Source organism: Mercurialis annua, linkage group LG5 (genome assembly GCF_937616625.2).
Source record: "Mercurialis annua linkage group LG5, ddMerAnnu1.2, whole genome shotgun sequence".
NCBI lineage: Eukaryota > Viridiplantae > Streptophyta > Magnoliopsida > Malpighiales > Euphorbiaceae > Mercurialis > Mercurialis annua.
The window spans coordinates 52,831,860-52,850,235 of record NC_065574.1 but is presented as its reverse complement, the minus strand read 5'-3'; the positions used below and the strand labels follow the sequence as shown (position 1 = coordinate 52,850,235).

General features: G+C 29.1%; 1 protein-coding gene across 1 annotated transcript; it reads left to right on the top strand.

Annotated features, from left to right (window-relative positions):
• The first annotated feature begins 785 nt into the window (after positions 1 to 785).
• On the top strand, positions 786 to 6,086 carry LOC126683326 (ornithine aminotransferase, mitochondrial). The gene is made up of 10 exons (XM_050379183.2): positions 786 to 1,204; positions 1,919 to 2,027; positions 2,442 to 2,672; positions 3,125 to 3,284; positions 3,437 to 3,492; positions 3,879 to 4,031; positions 4,353 to 4,450; positions 4,597 to 4,677; positions 4,824 to 5,057; positions 5,667 to 6,086. Exons 1-10 carry the CDS (start codon positions 1,059 to 1,061, stop codon positions 5,818 to 5,820), a joined length of 1,422 nt encoding a protein of 473 aa, XP_050235140.1. The 5' UTR covers positions 786 to 1,058; the 3' UTR covers positions 5,821 to 6,086.
• Positions 6,087 to 18,376: the final 12,290 nt, after the last annotated feature.

The window sequence follows — 18,376 nt, the reverse complement described above, 5'->3', positions numbered from 1 at the left end:
TATCACACTTTTACTTTGCCAAACTCATTCCTAAGTCCTCCTTGCACTATTAGTTTTTATCTTATTTTGTTGGTATGAAATTTTTGGTTTAATAAGGTTCCTTTATTGTTAATTTTGTGTACTCGTAATCCTATTTTGGATGAAATTATAGAAAATGTTGTCGTTTCGTGCAAACTAACAGAACTCTCACTTTGCCAATTTACGAGAGATTTTGAAAAAGACATAAGGGTAGCTGATGATCAACAGTTGCAACAAATTCCTCAATCAAGACTCTGTCTTATAAGAACTCTACTTTTACAGTTTAACTTAGAACATATCTGGAGCTTAAACTCTTGAAAAATTAATAAAATTCTGATTAATGTTTTACTTTAAAAATTAATTCCAATCCATAGGATCAAAGTGTTTCTAATCGTTTTATAATATTTGTAATTGAACCTTTAATTCTTTGTTTTTATTAAATTGGTAGTTTTATTTCGACAGAGCTTTTTCAATCAAAACGCGACAACTGATATTTGCTATGTCGCAACCATTATTTGCTTATATTTCTTTGAAATTTAATCAGTTGTGCATAATTTTGTTTTAACATTGTTACATAGTAAAAATTCAGATAAAAAAATAAGTAAAATTTTTTAGCTCTTTTTATTAAAATTAAATTTAAAATTAAATTTAAAATTTAGTCAAAATTTGGTTATTAAATTATAAGAAGAATTATCCATGGAAAATGAAAGGGACGTTGCCTAAATAAGTGGAATACTTAGGAAATGCATTGGGAGATGTATCACCGCACGCTATGTCACAACAATCATCGGAATACGTAAATATCCGTTTGACAGACTCATAAGTTTTTTGTTTTCTTTGAATAATTTATAGTAGTAATAGCACGAGCTCATAGCAGATAATTGTAAATTACTCACAAAAAAAGAAAAAAAGTTAATCACTTCTTATCATCAACAAATAATAAATCCATTCTATTAAAAGAATAAGAAGAATAAAAGGCATCTTCTTTTGATCTTGGTTTTAATTGTAATCATTAAAAATCATAAATTTGAGTGATATCAATGGCATCAACAAAGAAACCAGTTCAGAATTTGTTGAGCAGAGTTTGCAGGGAGACCAGGAGAAGCTATGGTGCTCTTCCTCAAGGATCCACTGCTTCCTCTTCCCAAGAACTCATTGGATTGGAATATGAATTCAGTGCCCACAAGTAAAGTTTGTTCCTTTTTCATATTAAATTGTTCTCTACTTCTTGTAGTTCATTCTTTCACCTGTTTTGGTTTCTGGGTTTCAATCATTATATGCATATATATCCATAATCTTAGGTGTTTTTGGTAGATAGAAATATTAGTTCAGTTTTTAGATGTTTATTTGCGTTGTTGTGTTCTAGGCAGCACGGACACGGAAAACGGGACACTTTAACATGGACACACATATTTTAAGGTTTCCTCTGGAAAAAAGTGAAGTTTTATGTCCGAAACATTAAGTGTCCGACAAGACACGTAATGAAGTGTCCGTGCTACCTAAGTTGTGTTCAAATTTTATGTTTGTTAGGCTGGATCGATGGTTACTATGATCACACTCTTGTTAATGTTTTACTGTAATAAAATTCTCTTGGATGAAAAGTACTATCGTATGGAAAAATGTCACAAGGAAACTAAAGAATTGGTATATTCATTACCAATGTTCATATTGTCTGATTGTCAGTTGTTTCAGTTTATGCAATTTATCTTTTCAATTTTAGATTTGTCTGCACTGTTACACCATTTGCACCTTTGTGTGTGGTTTGTGTTATATGTTTCTTTTGAGGTGTCAGCCTGATTTTAGTATTTGTGCTTATAAATTGTAGTATTTGAATTTGTTCACTTTTTATATATAATGAGCTTTTGTTTGATTAAAAGTCACTTTTGCACGTTTATTATAGTTATCATCCAGTCCCGATGGTATTCTCTCAAGCGAGGGGGTCTTCTGTATGGGATCCTGAAGGCAAAAAGTATCTAGATTTTCTTTCAGCCTATTCAGCAGTTAATCAGGTAAGTGTAGTAATTGCATAATTTTTCAGGACAAACAAGATGAAATAGCATAAGACCGAAAAGGAGATATAGTTAGCATAAGACCGAAAATGAGATATAGTTACATGTGGACAGAAGACAAATCCTCGTTACTTGCTTGCTATGTGGTATGGAAACGGAAATGTAGAAACGGAAAATGGTGAAACAATATTTTTTATAATAATAGGACAGAAATATAAAGTTTCAGATTTCGGAAATGTTTTCAAAAACAGAAATGAAATGCCGAATATAGGACTCGAAAAAAATTTCCATGCAACATAGCTTGCTTGCGAATGGCGTTCCTCGTTGACCGATTTTTGCGATGGCCAATGCTGTATACGTTTGGTTAATTAATTTGATATGGTTGTCCTGACTCCTGGTATATCCCTTGAACAGGGACATTGTCATCCAAAGATAATTAAAGCATTGAAAGAGCAGGCAGAAAATCTTACACTGAGCTCTAGAGCTTTCTACAATGACAAATTTCCAGTATTTGCAGAGCGCCTAACAAGCATGTTTGGTTATGATATGGTTCTACCAATGAACACTGGGGCTGAGGGTGTCGAAACGGCTTTGAAGTTGGCTAGGAAATGGGGATATGAAAAGAAAAAAATTCCTAATGATGAGGTAGTGGTCCCAACTTTGAGCTATTAAACTAACTGTGAGTACAGAAAAATATCTGTACTTTTCTTCTGTTTCCGCTCCTCAGTCCTCATTTTATTCTATATATGGAAAGATTAGGTTTGTCGGGTTTTTGTATCAATTGTGGATATTAACTTGAAGTAATTCGGTTTAAGTGATGAAAGGTTGATGCCCCATTCACACGCCCTTGAAACAAAGAGAGCTGCTGATTTGCTTAGCTTGCTGTTTGATTATTTGTACTTGTAGCATATATATATATATATATATATATATATATATATATATATATATATATATATATATATATATATATATTTATATTTACATATATATATATATATATATATATTTTTCAAGCTCAAATAACTGACTTCTAAATCTACTTTGTTTATGCTTTATAAATGTCCACTATTTCACTTGAAATATGCTATTTGCAGGCGATTATTGTCTCTTGTTGTGGCTGTTTTCATGGGCGTACGGTAGCTGTTATCTCTATGAGTTGTGACAATGAAGCAACTCGGGGGTTCGGGCCATTGTTGCCTGGTCATCTTAAGGTTGATTTTGGCGACGAAGTTGCTCTTGAGAAAATCTTTAAAGGTTTGAGTACACCAAAATATTCTAAAATTTGACATGTTATGCTCCATTTATAGGATATAAAAGTTTTTCAAAAGCTGTTCTTGTTATGAAACATGGTATTATGAGAATATGTTTAAAGCATCATCATAAGTCCACTCTATTATGGCTTGCAGAAAGAGGAGATAAAATTGCTGGATTCCTTTTTGAACCCATCCAAGGAGAGGCAGGGGTATGTATTGTTTAGAAGTGAATCGGATGGTTGTTATGAAATGTGCTACATGTATTTTTGATTGTTATCGGATTTTTTCTTGAACGTACATTAATTCTGTGTTCATGAAGGAGCCAAATCACTATATCTGTTTCCTTAATTACTTAGTTAGCACCGGCATATTGATTAACTGCTAATACCAATATTGCCCAATTTACTTAGTTTTTTCGACTAAAATTTGCATATATTCCATTACATTCCACAGACAAGCAGATTTTCTGTTTACCAATTTTGACTTAGGGGCTTTTCGTTTAGGAGGTGATTCTCCAATGTATCAGATCCACTATATCCAGTGTTCATTTGAGTTGAGGATTATTTTTAAGTGCTCTGTCTCTTTTTTCGTGAAGGTTATAATTCCCCCTGATGGTTACTTAAAAGCTGTTAGAGATCTTTGTTCAAAATATAACATCTTAATGATTGCTGACGAAATTCAAACCGGTTTAGCACGAACGGGAAAAATGCTGGCCTGCGATTGGGAACAAGTTCGTCCTGATGTAGTAGTAAGTCTTTTTCCTTTTTCCAGTATTAAACTCATGATTGTCTGATTATTAGGTTAAAATCCATATAATGTCATAGTTGTAATTGTAACTATCTGTATTTATTTGAACTCGTCAATGATTGAACCGCCTTCCTTCACTGGCTTCGTACAGAGAATATAGATTTTAAAAACTTGTAATCAATCACCGAGCACTTGTAGCTGAATTTTCTGTAGATTAAGATGGACTGATATTTATGAATCTTATATTGTTCTCATTCATGTTGCACATTTGTCAGATGCTCCTTAAAGCATGAAATAACTTCTTCTTTGTTCTTCTGGTCAGATACTAGGAAAAGCATTGGGTGGTGGGGTAATACCTGTAAGCGCAGTGCTCGCAGACAAAGATGTAATGCTTTGCATTCAACCTGGAGAGCATGGAAGGTTCTACATCTAAATGTTTGTTTTTACGAATCTACATATTCTATTGTAGACGCCTACAGCTTTCTGATTTTTTTGCTATCTTTATTTGGTTGCTTCTGCTGTTTTTCTTACAAAGGCTTGGTTTTTTTATTTATTACTGTTGTCAGCACATTTGGGGGTAATCCATTGGCTAGTGCAGTTGCTGTCGCCTCGCTAGACGTGATCAACGATGAGAAACTTGCCGAGAGGTGTATATATAATCCCTGATCATAATATCACTAAGAACATATCATGAATTAATGATATGTGTTGTTCTTCATAACTTAAATTGCTTATATAATTTTGAGTCGTCTGTCAAAATGCATCTCTTACCTTACTAAACTCTATTCTATAGGTCTGCCCAATCGGGGAAGGAACTAAGGCATCAGCTGCATAAGGTTCAGCATCAGTTTCCGGATTACATTAAAGAAGTCCGGGGAAGAGGTCTATTCAATGCTGTGGAGTTTAACAGCCGGGCTTTGTCTCCCATATCAGCATATGACATTTGCCTCAAGTTAAAAGAGAGAGGAATTCTTGCTAAGCCTACTCATGATACCGTAGTCCGGTTAACTCCTCCACTCTCCATGAGGTATCGAATTTTATTTCCAAACGTAATGTCATTTTGTGATCACTTGCAGCATATGAAGTAGAGGAATAAACGAAAACGTTGATATTGATCAGGTGAGAATAGGGGTGAGCATCGGTGGATTTGGTCACCGAACCGACAGCTCATCCAAAACCAATTGATTTTAAAAAATTAGGTTAATAACCCATAATTGAAAGAAAAAAAATGAATTAGTTCGGCTAAAATCAATAGTTTGCTATAACAACAAATTTGCACCTTAGATAACACAGTTTGAACTGAATACACACCTCTAGTCAATTCAGTTTTATCGAATACCGAACGCCCCTAAGTGATAAGATGATTTGATTGCACAATCACACAGTTGTCCTTAAGCTTGAAGCCATTGTATAGGGTATTTGGACCTACGCAAATTTCTGTGCCGAATTGCTCAGGCCAAGTTGGAAGCTACTTTGGAGCAGTCCATATGGATTATTTCCTTTGGTGTCATGTAGTGTAGGACAAAGACATGGCATCCACGTAGGATTTGGATGAACTAGTTGCATAGTAGATAGTGACTAGATTGTTTGTCATGGTTTAATTGTATGACCTGGAATAAATTTGATAATTTTTCAGCTTGGAAGAGCTCAGTGAAAGCTCAAAAGCACTACATGAAGTTCTGGAACTTGATTTACCAACTTTGCAGAAAGAGAAACCAGTACAGGCTTCCTCAGCTGCTCCTTCAACATGCGACCGTTGCGGCCGTAATCTGTACGCTTCTTCGGATTAAGTCGACACTCATTTTCTCATGTTCTCTGGCATGTAGATTCTCTGAAATAAAGTATTAGTTCGATTTCTGGCCTCTTTAATAGGGAAATTAAGCACCTGATGTCTCAAATTATATCCCGAGGAATACTTAGATAGACTCTGTTCACCACATACATAGTCAAAACAATTACGACGAATTATTAAATGATTGAAATTTTAATTATATCATATCATACTATTGATATTATTAATGATATATTCATAATTTCATGATCTATTTTCACTTCACCTTTAATGTACAATTTCTAGCCTCTTATTTTTTGTTCTCTTGTGGGTTATATTGAGGCACCTTATACGTGGGTGTTTATATATAATACATATTATTATGTAAAGTATATACTACAGTATTAATTTTGTATATAGTTTGGTTGAGGGAGACATGGTGGAGACATAATAATGCAAAAAACAATTTTTTTTTAAAAAAGAAATGCATTATGGAATTATATAGCAGGAAACAGCTTCTTTTCCTTCATAATATGGTGTAGTTAGAGATTGATCATGTTAAGAAATGTAACAGATAATAAAAAAGACAAATTGTACTCATATATACAATATATGCAGCCGTGAGGAAATATCCGGCTCAAATGGGGGTTAATCGGGGACACGTCTAGAATGTTTCATGTATCATGTATCAAACAGAAAAAGAGTGGTCTGGCTGGTATTTTCATTCTGTAAAAATTATAGAGATTTTGTATTTTAATTTTTATACCGTCATATAAAAAATGAGCTATTTTCCGTTGTTTAGCTCACATGGTCTAATGGTCGCAAATTTAGAAAAAAAGGCTAAACCCATCATGATGTATCTATACTATTAGCTTTTATTTCACTTGGTCCTTAATAATTTTTTTACATTTAAATAGTCCTTTAGCTATTTAGTTTGTACACTTATGGTTCTTTTGCGGGTTAAATTACAAGAAAACGTCATCATTTTAATTACATGAAGCAACGCTATTTTATGTCTAAACGGACTACATATGTACAAAATAAACAGTTAAATGATTACTTAAATATAAAGAATATATCAAGGACTTTATGAAGTAATAATACAATAACTTCTTGATGGATTTAATTAGCCTAAAAAATATCAAAGAGAATCAGTTAAGAGGTGATCTTAGTAAGAATAAATCATCATATGCCCTACAAGAATAAATAGCAATATTACTATATTATAAAGGAATTTGTTTGTTTAGAACTTAGTTGGATATGATTTTTCAAAAAAAATAGGCTAGCTGTTTATAAAAGCTAATTAAGGTTTAGTAGTAGTTAAGGATCTAATATAATACAAATTGTTGTCCCTATCTTGTACTTATGTAGTAGTTAAGGATTAATTATGCTTATATAACCATTTAGTTTGGTCATTTTAGTCTTTGAAGGAAATGGTTGGGATAAGTTGGTCTAATCGTCTTAACATTCTTCTAAGAGCTACTAGTTTTTTTTTAATGCAACTAATTAAACTACTTGCCATTTATTTATTCCTTTTCCATTATTTTAGATAACAAATTTAAAAAAGTTCTAATGGTACTAAAGTCAAAGTTTTTGACTTTATAAAAAAATTATCCAACTTTTTAAGAAATCGTAAATCTATGCCAATTTTATCGAATCGCTGAAAATCTATCCAATAGTTTTCGGAATTAATTTTTGTGAACCATGATGCTCTTTTTCTTCTTTTTTATAAAAAAAACGATATGTTCAATTGCCATAAAAACACAATTAAATTAATATTAAAAAATTAAATAGTTTTTCAGCGAACTGCTCAAATTAGATTAGCTCTAAAATTTTAAAAAGTTTAGATAGATTTTTAGAAATGTTCTTCAAACGTCAGTTAGACTAATTAACTCCAAATTTATCCAACTTAATTTGGCAGCTCAACTGCATTTGAAGAGCATTGTATTTGTAGTCAACTGTTACCAATTCAAATTAATTAATTAAAAGTGAAGTGATTATTTAATAATATATCAAGCTGCTGGAATTTGGTCTCTTAACTATAAAATATAAATTAAAAAATTGATAGATGTATTAATTTGATCCCGCTATTTTAGCAGAATTTTTTCCAGCACATATATAATTTGAGCTCTAACTCGTTGATAATCTTTAAATTAGTATAAAAGAATACAATAAATTGTTATTATTTTATCAACATTCAATGACATTAGCTACCTCATTAAAATAAATTTTAAGAGTATAGTACAATTGCCTTAAACATTAGCTCATTAAATTTTTAAAAAAAATGTAAAACTAAATCTATAAAAGCTATTTTATTAAAAATGGATTAAAAATGTGGCATAATAGACCCTTTTTAATTCTATTTGTAATAACTAACTCTCGCATTCTTTAATTATTTTTCTACTCTCCTATTCTTTTTCATTTTATATTTTTACTCCTTTAAACTTACAGAAGTCGTATTTTCTTTCCTCTTTCTCATGTTATCTTTACATTTCATATAAATTGATTTATTTAGATCTATAACTGTTTGAAATACACTCAAGACGAAGGCGTAATTTTTTTCCTTTTATTGTGATTTCTTATAAATTGATTTATTTAGATCTATAACTGTTTTTGATCTTTTACTATAGATTTGTTAGGTTATATTTTGGATTTGTTATTGATTTCTTATGAATTAATAATTTTATAATGTGTTTTGGTTGTTTATTAGTTGTTGATCTCGTTTTTGTATCATTTTTAATGTTACACATAATATGTCTTATGAAATGTCTCAATGAATTCTCATATATTTTCATAAGGTTCTATTAAAATTTTGTAACGTTTGCATATTTAGTTAATGTGTATATGTAGATAAATTTTGTATTTGTTATTTGATTATTTACGAATTTATAGTTTTGTAATTTATATTTTTTATCTTGATTGAATGAAATTTCTTTTTTGTCAAAGATTGAATGAAATGCATCAGTAATTTTTTGTATAATTTCATAAAGTTCAATAAAGTTTCATAACTATGAAATACATATAATATATATTTTTATCATTTTGTTTTCACAAATTTCACCTTGGTTCAAAATATTTCATTAAGATATAAAAAAATTAAGTCCAGTTAGTTTCATAAGGTTTCGTAAGGTCTCTATAATTTCATTTCATTTCAAAATATTCCATATATAACTTTTAGAGAGTTTCATTAATTTCTCAATGTTTTATACGGTTTTGTTTTTTCTCAAAAACAACTGTAAAAAATTGTATAAAACCATGTTAAACTGTATAAAATGGTATAAAACTGTATAAAATATGTGGCTAATACATAAATAAACATTGTGTGGTTAAAATATAAATAGACCCCCGCATGGTTCAAAACACAAAAGACTTCCACCGTGGCTTGCATGTTTGTATTTTAATTTTATTTTTTAATAAATTTATCTTTGTTAGTATTAAAAAAAACTTTAGATAAATATATTTTTCAACAACTCATAAAAAATAGAGAAAGTAAAATTTTGAGCTCTTATTCAGCGATGAGGGACGAATTGTAGGTTACTATTGTATTCATTCCAAAAAGAAAAGGGGGACCAAAGATGGTGAAATAAATAATCTCATAGCCCAATTGCAATAAATGTTATTATTATTGACCAAAAAAAAATAAATGTTATTATTGGCAATTCAGACATATCTTATCATATTAATTTCCCATCCTATATGACATTTATGAACTATGACGTACATTTATTATGAATCTCCCCAATTGTTTTTTTCTTTTACTTATGTTGGTAAAAGTTTAATATGCAGTAATACAATAAATAGTGATTTATTATATTATTTTTCTCGGTTTATAATATTTGTCGTTTTATGCTATTATTCATGAATTAAAAAATATGTATCTTAAATTAGTATATACTTTTAAATTTCTTACTGATTATTACTATTTTTATATATAATTAGTCTATTTAGTCTCATTAAATTATTTATTAATAGAAATAAATATGAAAAATTAGCAATAAATACTTCATTAAATTTGTAAAGTGATAAGGATTATAGATAAAAATAATTCTATTAAACAATGAATATTATAAACTGAAGGGAGTAAATAATTTTTAATTAAATAGATCATTATTACTTAAATAAAAAATTGGGCTAAAATGTGGATCAAATCAGCTCGCAAACATGAAAATATATCTCTCATTCAATTCCAAATGATGAAAAAGAATAGGATTAATTACATATAAAATCACCACCTTTACACGAAATTGCAAAAATAACACGACTTTTAAAACATGTCAATTCAAGGCATCACCTTTTATTTCTTTTTAAAAACAACATGAGCAAGTTTTTAGATAAAATTTTGTTGACTTGGACACCCGATGGGAGTGCCACGTGTCACGCCACGTCAGCAAAAACGCCACTAAAATTGTGCCCATATTGTTTTTGAAAAGAAATGAAAGGTGGTGCCATATATTGCCACGTTTTAAAAGTCGTGTTTTTTGCAATTTCGTGTAAAGATGGTGATTTTATATGTAATTAACCCAAAAGAATATCTAAAAAAAATGATGAAAAGGAGAAAAGTATATTAAATTCTAGTTAGTAAGAATTGCACATGCCGACGATCAAACAAGAAAAAGAATTGCACATGCTAAAATTACAAAAGTAACAATCTCCTCCAAAAATTTAATATTTTTCTGTTTATTCTCATGGACAAGAAAAATTCAAAGTTTTCAAATCTTTTGCAATTTTAATTAAAGTTTTATAACTTTTGCTCAATCTCAAATGTTCGCAATAATATTAGTCAATTCACCTCGAATTATTAGTATGTGTCCATTCTTCGATATAATTTTTTAAGTATAAATTTACTTAAATGTATACATACAAATAATATCTCAAGTTCTTAATTAATTTTAAAATTAAATATATTATTATAAATTAACCTGATAAATTAGCTGAAATTGTCTTAAACATTTGAAATCGAGCTAAAATCGTAAAATTTTAGTTAGAATTATAAAAATAAAGTGAATTTTCTTATCATTTAAACCTATCTTTCTAAACACATATTTTTCTGTTTAAATAAGGCTCAAGGGTAGGAAGATTGAAAGAGGCATTTGATCATATTTATTAATTTGATTAGGGCATTAAATTTATTTATATCCCTCTACATTATGAAGTTCTATGCTTCCTTTCAGCCTTCAATTGCGGTTATGTTCTTAGGCATGAAAGAGATATTTAGTTCCCTACACCTTTACCATTGTAAAAATAGTATTTTTGCACCTCAAATTCAATACACATCATCCATACATGATCGGGCACCTTTTAATTTTGTAACACAAAAAGAAATGCTATTTTGTTGAATTAATTTCCACTTCTCCATCCCATCAAATCCTTATCGATCATAATTATGACAATCTCATGTTATCTTATTAAAGTCACTTTTATACTCATTTAAATTTAGTGATTGAATTTGATTTTTTTTTTATATAATTATGAGGTGTATTAAAAGAATTTTAACTATGAAATGACACATCTAATCCTCATATATCTAGACTAATTCTCATTCGAGCTGAATAAATTCCTTGTAGAAAGCAAATTTCTATCCTTATATCCTAAACATATACATATATGAATACGTTGTGAATATATTACCTCACTTAAACCAAAAAACACCTTTCTATCTCATATTCGCCTTAAAAATTGAGTGAATTTGATTATTAATATTATTCAGATAGTTTTATGGTAATCATTATTATGCTTTTAGTGTAATATTTTAGCGCATAATTATAGTTGATAAAAATATCTAGAAAATGTTATGTATATTTTTATGGGCTAATTACATATAAAATCACCACCTTTACACATTTTTTCATTTTAATCGCGTCCTTTAAAAAGTGTCAAATAAAATCACCATCTTTCATTTTTTTGCAAATTTATCATCGATGAGTAAAATTCGATGTCTTTTTCCTCCCAAATAGATGTTTTAATTTGACTAATGCCCTATTAACACACAAAATACGTTCCTCTTATTCTTTTCTTGTTGATTCCGGTTGTTAAGGCAACAAATATACACCGAATTTTCACATTCGTGATAGATTTGCAAAAAAATAAAAGGTGGCGATTTTATTTGCCACTTTTTAAAGGATATGATTAAAATGAAAAAACACGTAAAGATGGTGATTTTATATGAAATTAACCCTATTTTTATTTATGGAGGAGGTCTCATATACTATAAAAAAATTCTAACAAAAATTTATTGAGAATTAGATATTTATGATAAATAAATAATATAAAAATTACGTCAGATATTCTATCACTTATTCGCCTGACACCTCCCTCAAGCACATAACATAAACACTCAAAAATATGGATGTGGTCATTAGTAGGGGCTTTACCATATAAAATCTTCAATGTGGTTTTTTCGTTCAATATTTAAAGGGGCTCATATTGATCAAATAACTAGTGGTTGGAAACAATTCACCCCAAAATATGAATGTGTTTATATTTGCGTTCCAGTCTATCATTTTACTGAGTGTCCTCGATAAAAAGTTTTATATTTAATGCATTGTCTAGAAGAAAGAAGATTTTAGATGTTTAAATTCAGTTTAATTATTACTACCAAAAGTTTTAATCTTCTGTTAAATCGGCGATCCGCAAAAAAAATCATATTACTCACTTTTTGCTTATATTATAAGAGGAAAATTTAAACTTTGCGAAGATGTCATCAACAACAATTATAAAATAAGAGATATCACAAAAGGCAAAAGTACAATATTGCCTCCATAAATTGCAATGAACAAGTTCAAGCCAGTGTTCCTCTTGGGAGCGATACATGGTTTGCACCTGCAAGCCTTGGGGCTCACAAGTGCGAACTCTTGTTGTTTCTCAACGATATCTAAAAAATGACTTTTTGCTAGAGGATTACTATAAACCTCGCAAGAGTTTTAGTATGTTTCTATACACTTAAAAAAAATGTTTAGAAGACACTTTGATAATTGGAGAAATACTTGTGTGAGCCGAGTTCGCCACGTGAGATTATAAACTATCTATTAAATATGTGACACGTGGCGTTGTTAAATGTCGTATCCAATCAATAAAATGCATTTAATTATAATTAAAATATCAATAATTAATGAGATATTTATTGATTGGATACGACATTTAACAACGCCATGTGTCATGTATTTAATGGATAGTTCATAATCCTACATGGCGAACTTGGTTCACACAAGTATTTCTCAATTGGTAATTGTCATGATTAAAATTTGAAAGAGATTGAATTTATAAAAGTCCAAAAGTAATCATATATTTATTTTTATGAGAAATAATCATATATTTATGATAAGTAAATAATAAAAAATTACATCAAATATACTAGCACTATTCAAGAAAAACATATTTCTCGTTCAATATGATTATCTTAATTAGATTCAATTACACCATAAAAAATTAAAAAAATTCAACCTCCTTTATATTCTTTGAATGAATTATACTATTGAGGTTAGAATAGACAATGAAACTAGTATATAGAGGAAAAAACTATAAACGAAACTAATATGAACCTGACCAATGATCCGATTTAGCTACCCAACTACAAATGACATGACTTAATACCAAACCATGACCCATGGAGGATGGTGATGGTTCAACCCGATAACAGATTCCCTAGGCAAAATCAGGGGTTGTTTAGATCATGTGGTTGAGCAACATAAATATTTGTCTTTCTATTCAAAATAAAAATAAACCCTTGTCTCTTTATAACTAACATTTATTAAGTACTCATGAATTGCATGTGGTAATGGCACTGTATCAAATGGGTTAAAAAGAATACAAATACTTATTTTTGCTTAAATACCTATTTTGATATAGTTTAAGATGTTAGCTAAAATTCTAGTTTGATTCAATATTGATCCATTCATTTAAGTGATTATGTTTTAGAAAACCTACTTTTACATTAATTTTGAAGCTTTCTTCCGGGCATGCTGAAAATAAAGTTTGATTAATGAAATAAAATTTTATTTTAATTTGAAAAATTAATCAGATCTTTGAATTTGTGGTTCAAAGTGAAATGATTTACTTTTAACCCTTCTAATCAGTTAGATCTTAACTCTCTAAAATCAAGTCAAACAACACCTTCCAACATATTCATTGTGTGCATCAAGCACAAGTTTTATAAAAATAAGGAGTTATTTGACCTTATTTTTGAAAATCTAGGATCTAATTGATCAAAACGGACAAAAACAAATTACATAATTTCAAATTATAAGCTAAATGACTATATTGATTCTTTGTCCGTTCTAATTTAATTTCATTCTGTCATGTATGCTTAATTGTATGATCATAAATCCTAAAATGCAGTTGAATTGGTAAGGCGCTCTGCTGACTTAAATGAGGTTGTGGATTCGAATCGTACTCATGCATGCAACTGTTTAAAACTTGGGACTAGAATTTGCTTTTCCCAAGAGATCTACACAGTTCGAGTGGTGATTTCTCAGAATATGGAAGACTTAAAAGTGACGTCTCGTAGCTGGGACACGTTCAGAAACCTCATTGCCTGTAAAAAAGAATTATATAATCATACTATCTGTATTTTATAAATGATTATCCCATTTCAAGGTACCTTAACTTTACCAATTTAAACAAAATTAAGTTGATTAAAGTACATTTTACATATTTGATTAGAGCTTAAAAATGAAATAAAATCATGTGAAATTATAAAAGTTGCAAAATTTACAAGCAAAGAGGCAATTTGATCCAAGTCCTTTGTGTATGTACTTCCACACCGTACGGACATGATTACACGAGCCTGAATTAATTAGTGTTTTATGATTCGTCCTTAATTTGTTTTAATTTGCTTAAAGATCCGGGAAACCCTAGAACATGTATATTTATTAATCAAGAACACATGCCACAACGTGTGGGTTCCTCTTTTCTTATTTGACAAGTTATTAATTTTGGTTCCTTAATTTAGATCTAACTTTAATGCAAAATTCCACATGATATTTGACACCGTTTGTCTTACCGAAATAATTAAAAAAAAATGAAACAAAGAAAAATAATTAATTACGCTTAAAAATATAATAATGTCAAAAACAATTGAAGACGGCCGATATTAAATCTAGTATGAAACAATCTTACGTCCATCATGTATACGGATGGTAATGTTGCGGGGTGGGAAAGAGGAAGTCATTCTTATCCCCACCCTGCTTCTATGAGAAATCCTCATCCCCTTTTAATTCACGGATACTAACGGGCAGGGGTGTCGAGGGCCGATCCTTCTTACCGGAAAAAAAAATTAAAAAAATATAAAAATTGTGACACTTTTTCTGGTTTTGGAGTGATTTTTTGTCATATAGGGGCGATACAAGTATTTATTACCACAACTACACTATATTAACCGTTTAACTTTTATAAATAGCCGAATGTAAGAATTTTGATTCTCCTGAGTTGGAGTCTCGGTTCCACCCCTGCCCACGGGAATCTCCATTTTCATTTAACTTTTTAATATGACAATTATTTTAGGTTAAGTATTTAAATTTTTTTAATAATAATCAATGTAATTAAAAATTACCCTAATTCTTTGGAAAGAACTGTATTTTTAAAATATACTTTTAATTCTTAAAGTTTTAACATTTTAACATTTTTAAACCACAATAAACAAAGATCAGTGGTATTGATCATTATATAATTATATATGATATTATATTTTTATAATTAAATTTATCTTAGTAAAAATTAAATTAAATAAAAGTTTAAAACTTAAAATATATACATAAATTAATAATAATACACGAGGGTGCCCCATAGAGACGGGGATGAGAATTTATATGGGATGCAGACTATACTATTCGTCTCCTCTCCATTCCTGTGGATGGAGAATGAACTTTTCTCACCTTCGTATCCACGATTAATTGGAATTTTCTTTTAAAATAGAGGCAGATTCCAGTCAAAAACAAAAGATTAATTTTTTATTTTCATCTTTAATCATGTCTCTTAGTTCTTAGTTCTTTTTTTTTTTTGGTAACGAGGGAATCCCGGCGGAGCCCGACCACCCTTAAGGGCGGAGCCCGACCATCCTTAAGGGCGGAGCCCGACCATCTGGATAAACTTTCGGGAAGGCTAGCTTCGGCATCCCACCACCTGGCCCGGCCTCCCATTTAATACGGGCTTTTTAACAACTCATCCACGCTTCCAATAAGTCACATTTTGTGGGATATGGAATTCGAACCTAAGTTCTTTTAAGTCTCATACTTACTGTCCACACTTATAATCAATTGAACCAATCAGTGGTGGGCTTCTAGTCTTTATTAGGTTAGACCTAATCAATCAAATAATTTTGTTTTTTATATAAATTTATTTAAAAAAATTAAATTTGTAAATCAATTCAGTTTAAATTTCGCTACAATTTTATTCAATTTTTTAACTAATTTAATTGTGTCAATCATTAACTTTTTATTAAATACTTATTTATTTTTATTTTTTTCATTTTGAACTTTAAACCAATATTTTTTTATTCAAACATTAAAAGATGTAGAATTTAGAATTAATTTTTTTGTTGTTTTTAATTTTTTAGTTAAATTTTACAATTTTAAAAAACAAATTTTGCTAACTAAAAAATTATTAAAGAAATTCAACTGAAACTTTAAACAATCAAATTAATTAAGAAAAAGATAAAATTATAATAAAATTACTAAATTATGATAAATCTACAAATTTTAATATTTTGAATCAATTTATAAAAATTTGGAAAAAAAATTGACTTTCTAACACCATGAAATATTCGGTTTATAGTGATATATTTGTTTTATCCTTATGCATAAGTTAGAACTGTCCATTTGGTAGTTAATTAACTCCATTTTAGTTATTACAAACCATATAATAAAATAATTTTTTATTGGGGGAATATGCATATATTGGGGGAATATGCACAGTTGGAAGTTGTTGCTTAGATGCTAGTAACTTGCAGTTTATCACGCATCCATATTTTCTATCATTATTTTATGATCATGTGTTCTTCCTTTGTCCTGTTATATTTTTTATTTTTAACTTATTCATCCTTTTGCATTTGGTAGCTATTAAAACAAACAAACTAAACCCTTTTAAATATTTGTTTTTCTCTATAGAAATAATCGATGCATTAAAATAATATTATTGTTATGATAAATATTTTGTGCTAGTCTAAATTTGGAGAATAGAAAATTAAGCGGTGTAATCCAATGACTTTGAATTATATCAATCTTCAATTTGAGTTAGAATGTGTTATATAAGTTTGAACTCAAATATATATATAAATTTGGATTCGAAAAAATTAATTTTAGGTTCAAGTTTGAACTCAAAATAATATTTGAACTCCTCAAACTCAACTCGAATAAAATCAAATTTAATAAAAAAATTATTATATGTAATGTATTATATACTATAACCAATTATTATTACATAAACTTTTAATTTTGGCAAATTTAATAAAAATTATATGTAATGTTAAATACCAAAATCAAATTTAATAAAAAAATCAGATAGTTCCTCAAATTATTTATGCATTTAAGCCTACATTATATACTATAACCAATTAAAATGACATGTACCTAAATTTAAAGATATAAACAATGACTATTAAAAAAATATTTTATATGTAATCAATTTATTTACATGCATGCATATGCATGAGCCTTGCGAGTTTTTTATTTGCTATTCAAATTTGATTCAAAATCGAATTTTAATAGTTCGAGTTCAAGCGACATACAGATTTTTTGAATAAAATCTGAATTTTTTTTAGGGAGCTAAAATAGAATTGGTCTACACCCCATGTTTTAGATATTGTCATCAACTTAGACCTAACAACTTCCAAAAAAATTATATTAAATAATTAAGACATGCAGTTTGTCAGACCATGAACATAACATGAAAAAATTATAAAACATAATCCAAAAGACAGCCAAAAAATTTAAAAATACATCCTTCCGAAAAAGATTTTTGTTCAATATTTAAAAAAATTCACTCAGTAACTATAAGTTTTCGCGTTGTATGTTTCATAGCAAAGATGTATCCGAAATGTATTAGCAGTGTATCTTTGAGATATCAAATATATATCTGCGAGATATCAAATATATATCTACGAGATATCAAATATATATCTACGGTTCATTTCTTACAGTAAAAAAATTTAAATGTCAAAAAAGGCTCATTTTTTTAGTAGACTTAATGGCGTAAAAAATCATAAATTTTAGCGTGTTTTGCAAATTTAACATAAACTTCTAATTTTGGCAAATTAATATATAAATTTTTGATTTTTTGCAATTTTAGCACCGATCAATTTTTCTTTAAAAAAATAGAGAAAAATGTTGATGTGGACGCCGGAATAGTGGTTATTCCGGTGTACACGTCATCATTTTTTCACGAAAAATTGATCGGTGCTAAAATTACTAAAAATTAAAAGTTTGTGTATTAATTTGCCAAAATTAAAAGTTTATGTTAAATTTGTAAAACATGTTAAAGTTTGTGATTTTTTACGCAATTAAACCATTGAAGTAAGATTGGTTTTTTTTTTCACTTATAGCGTAACTTTAAAAATTAAGTGATTTTTTTTGGATAGTTCTCCC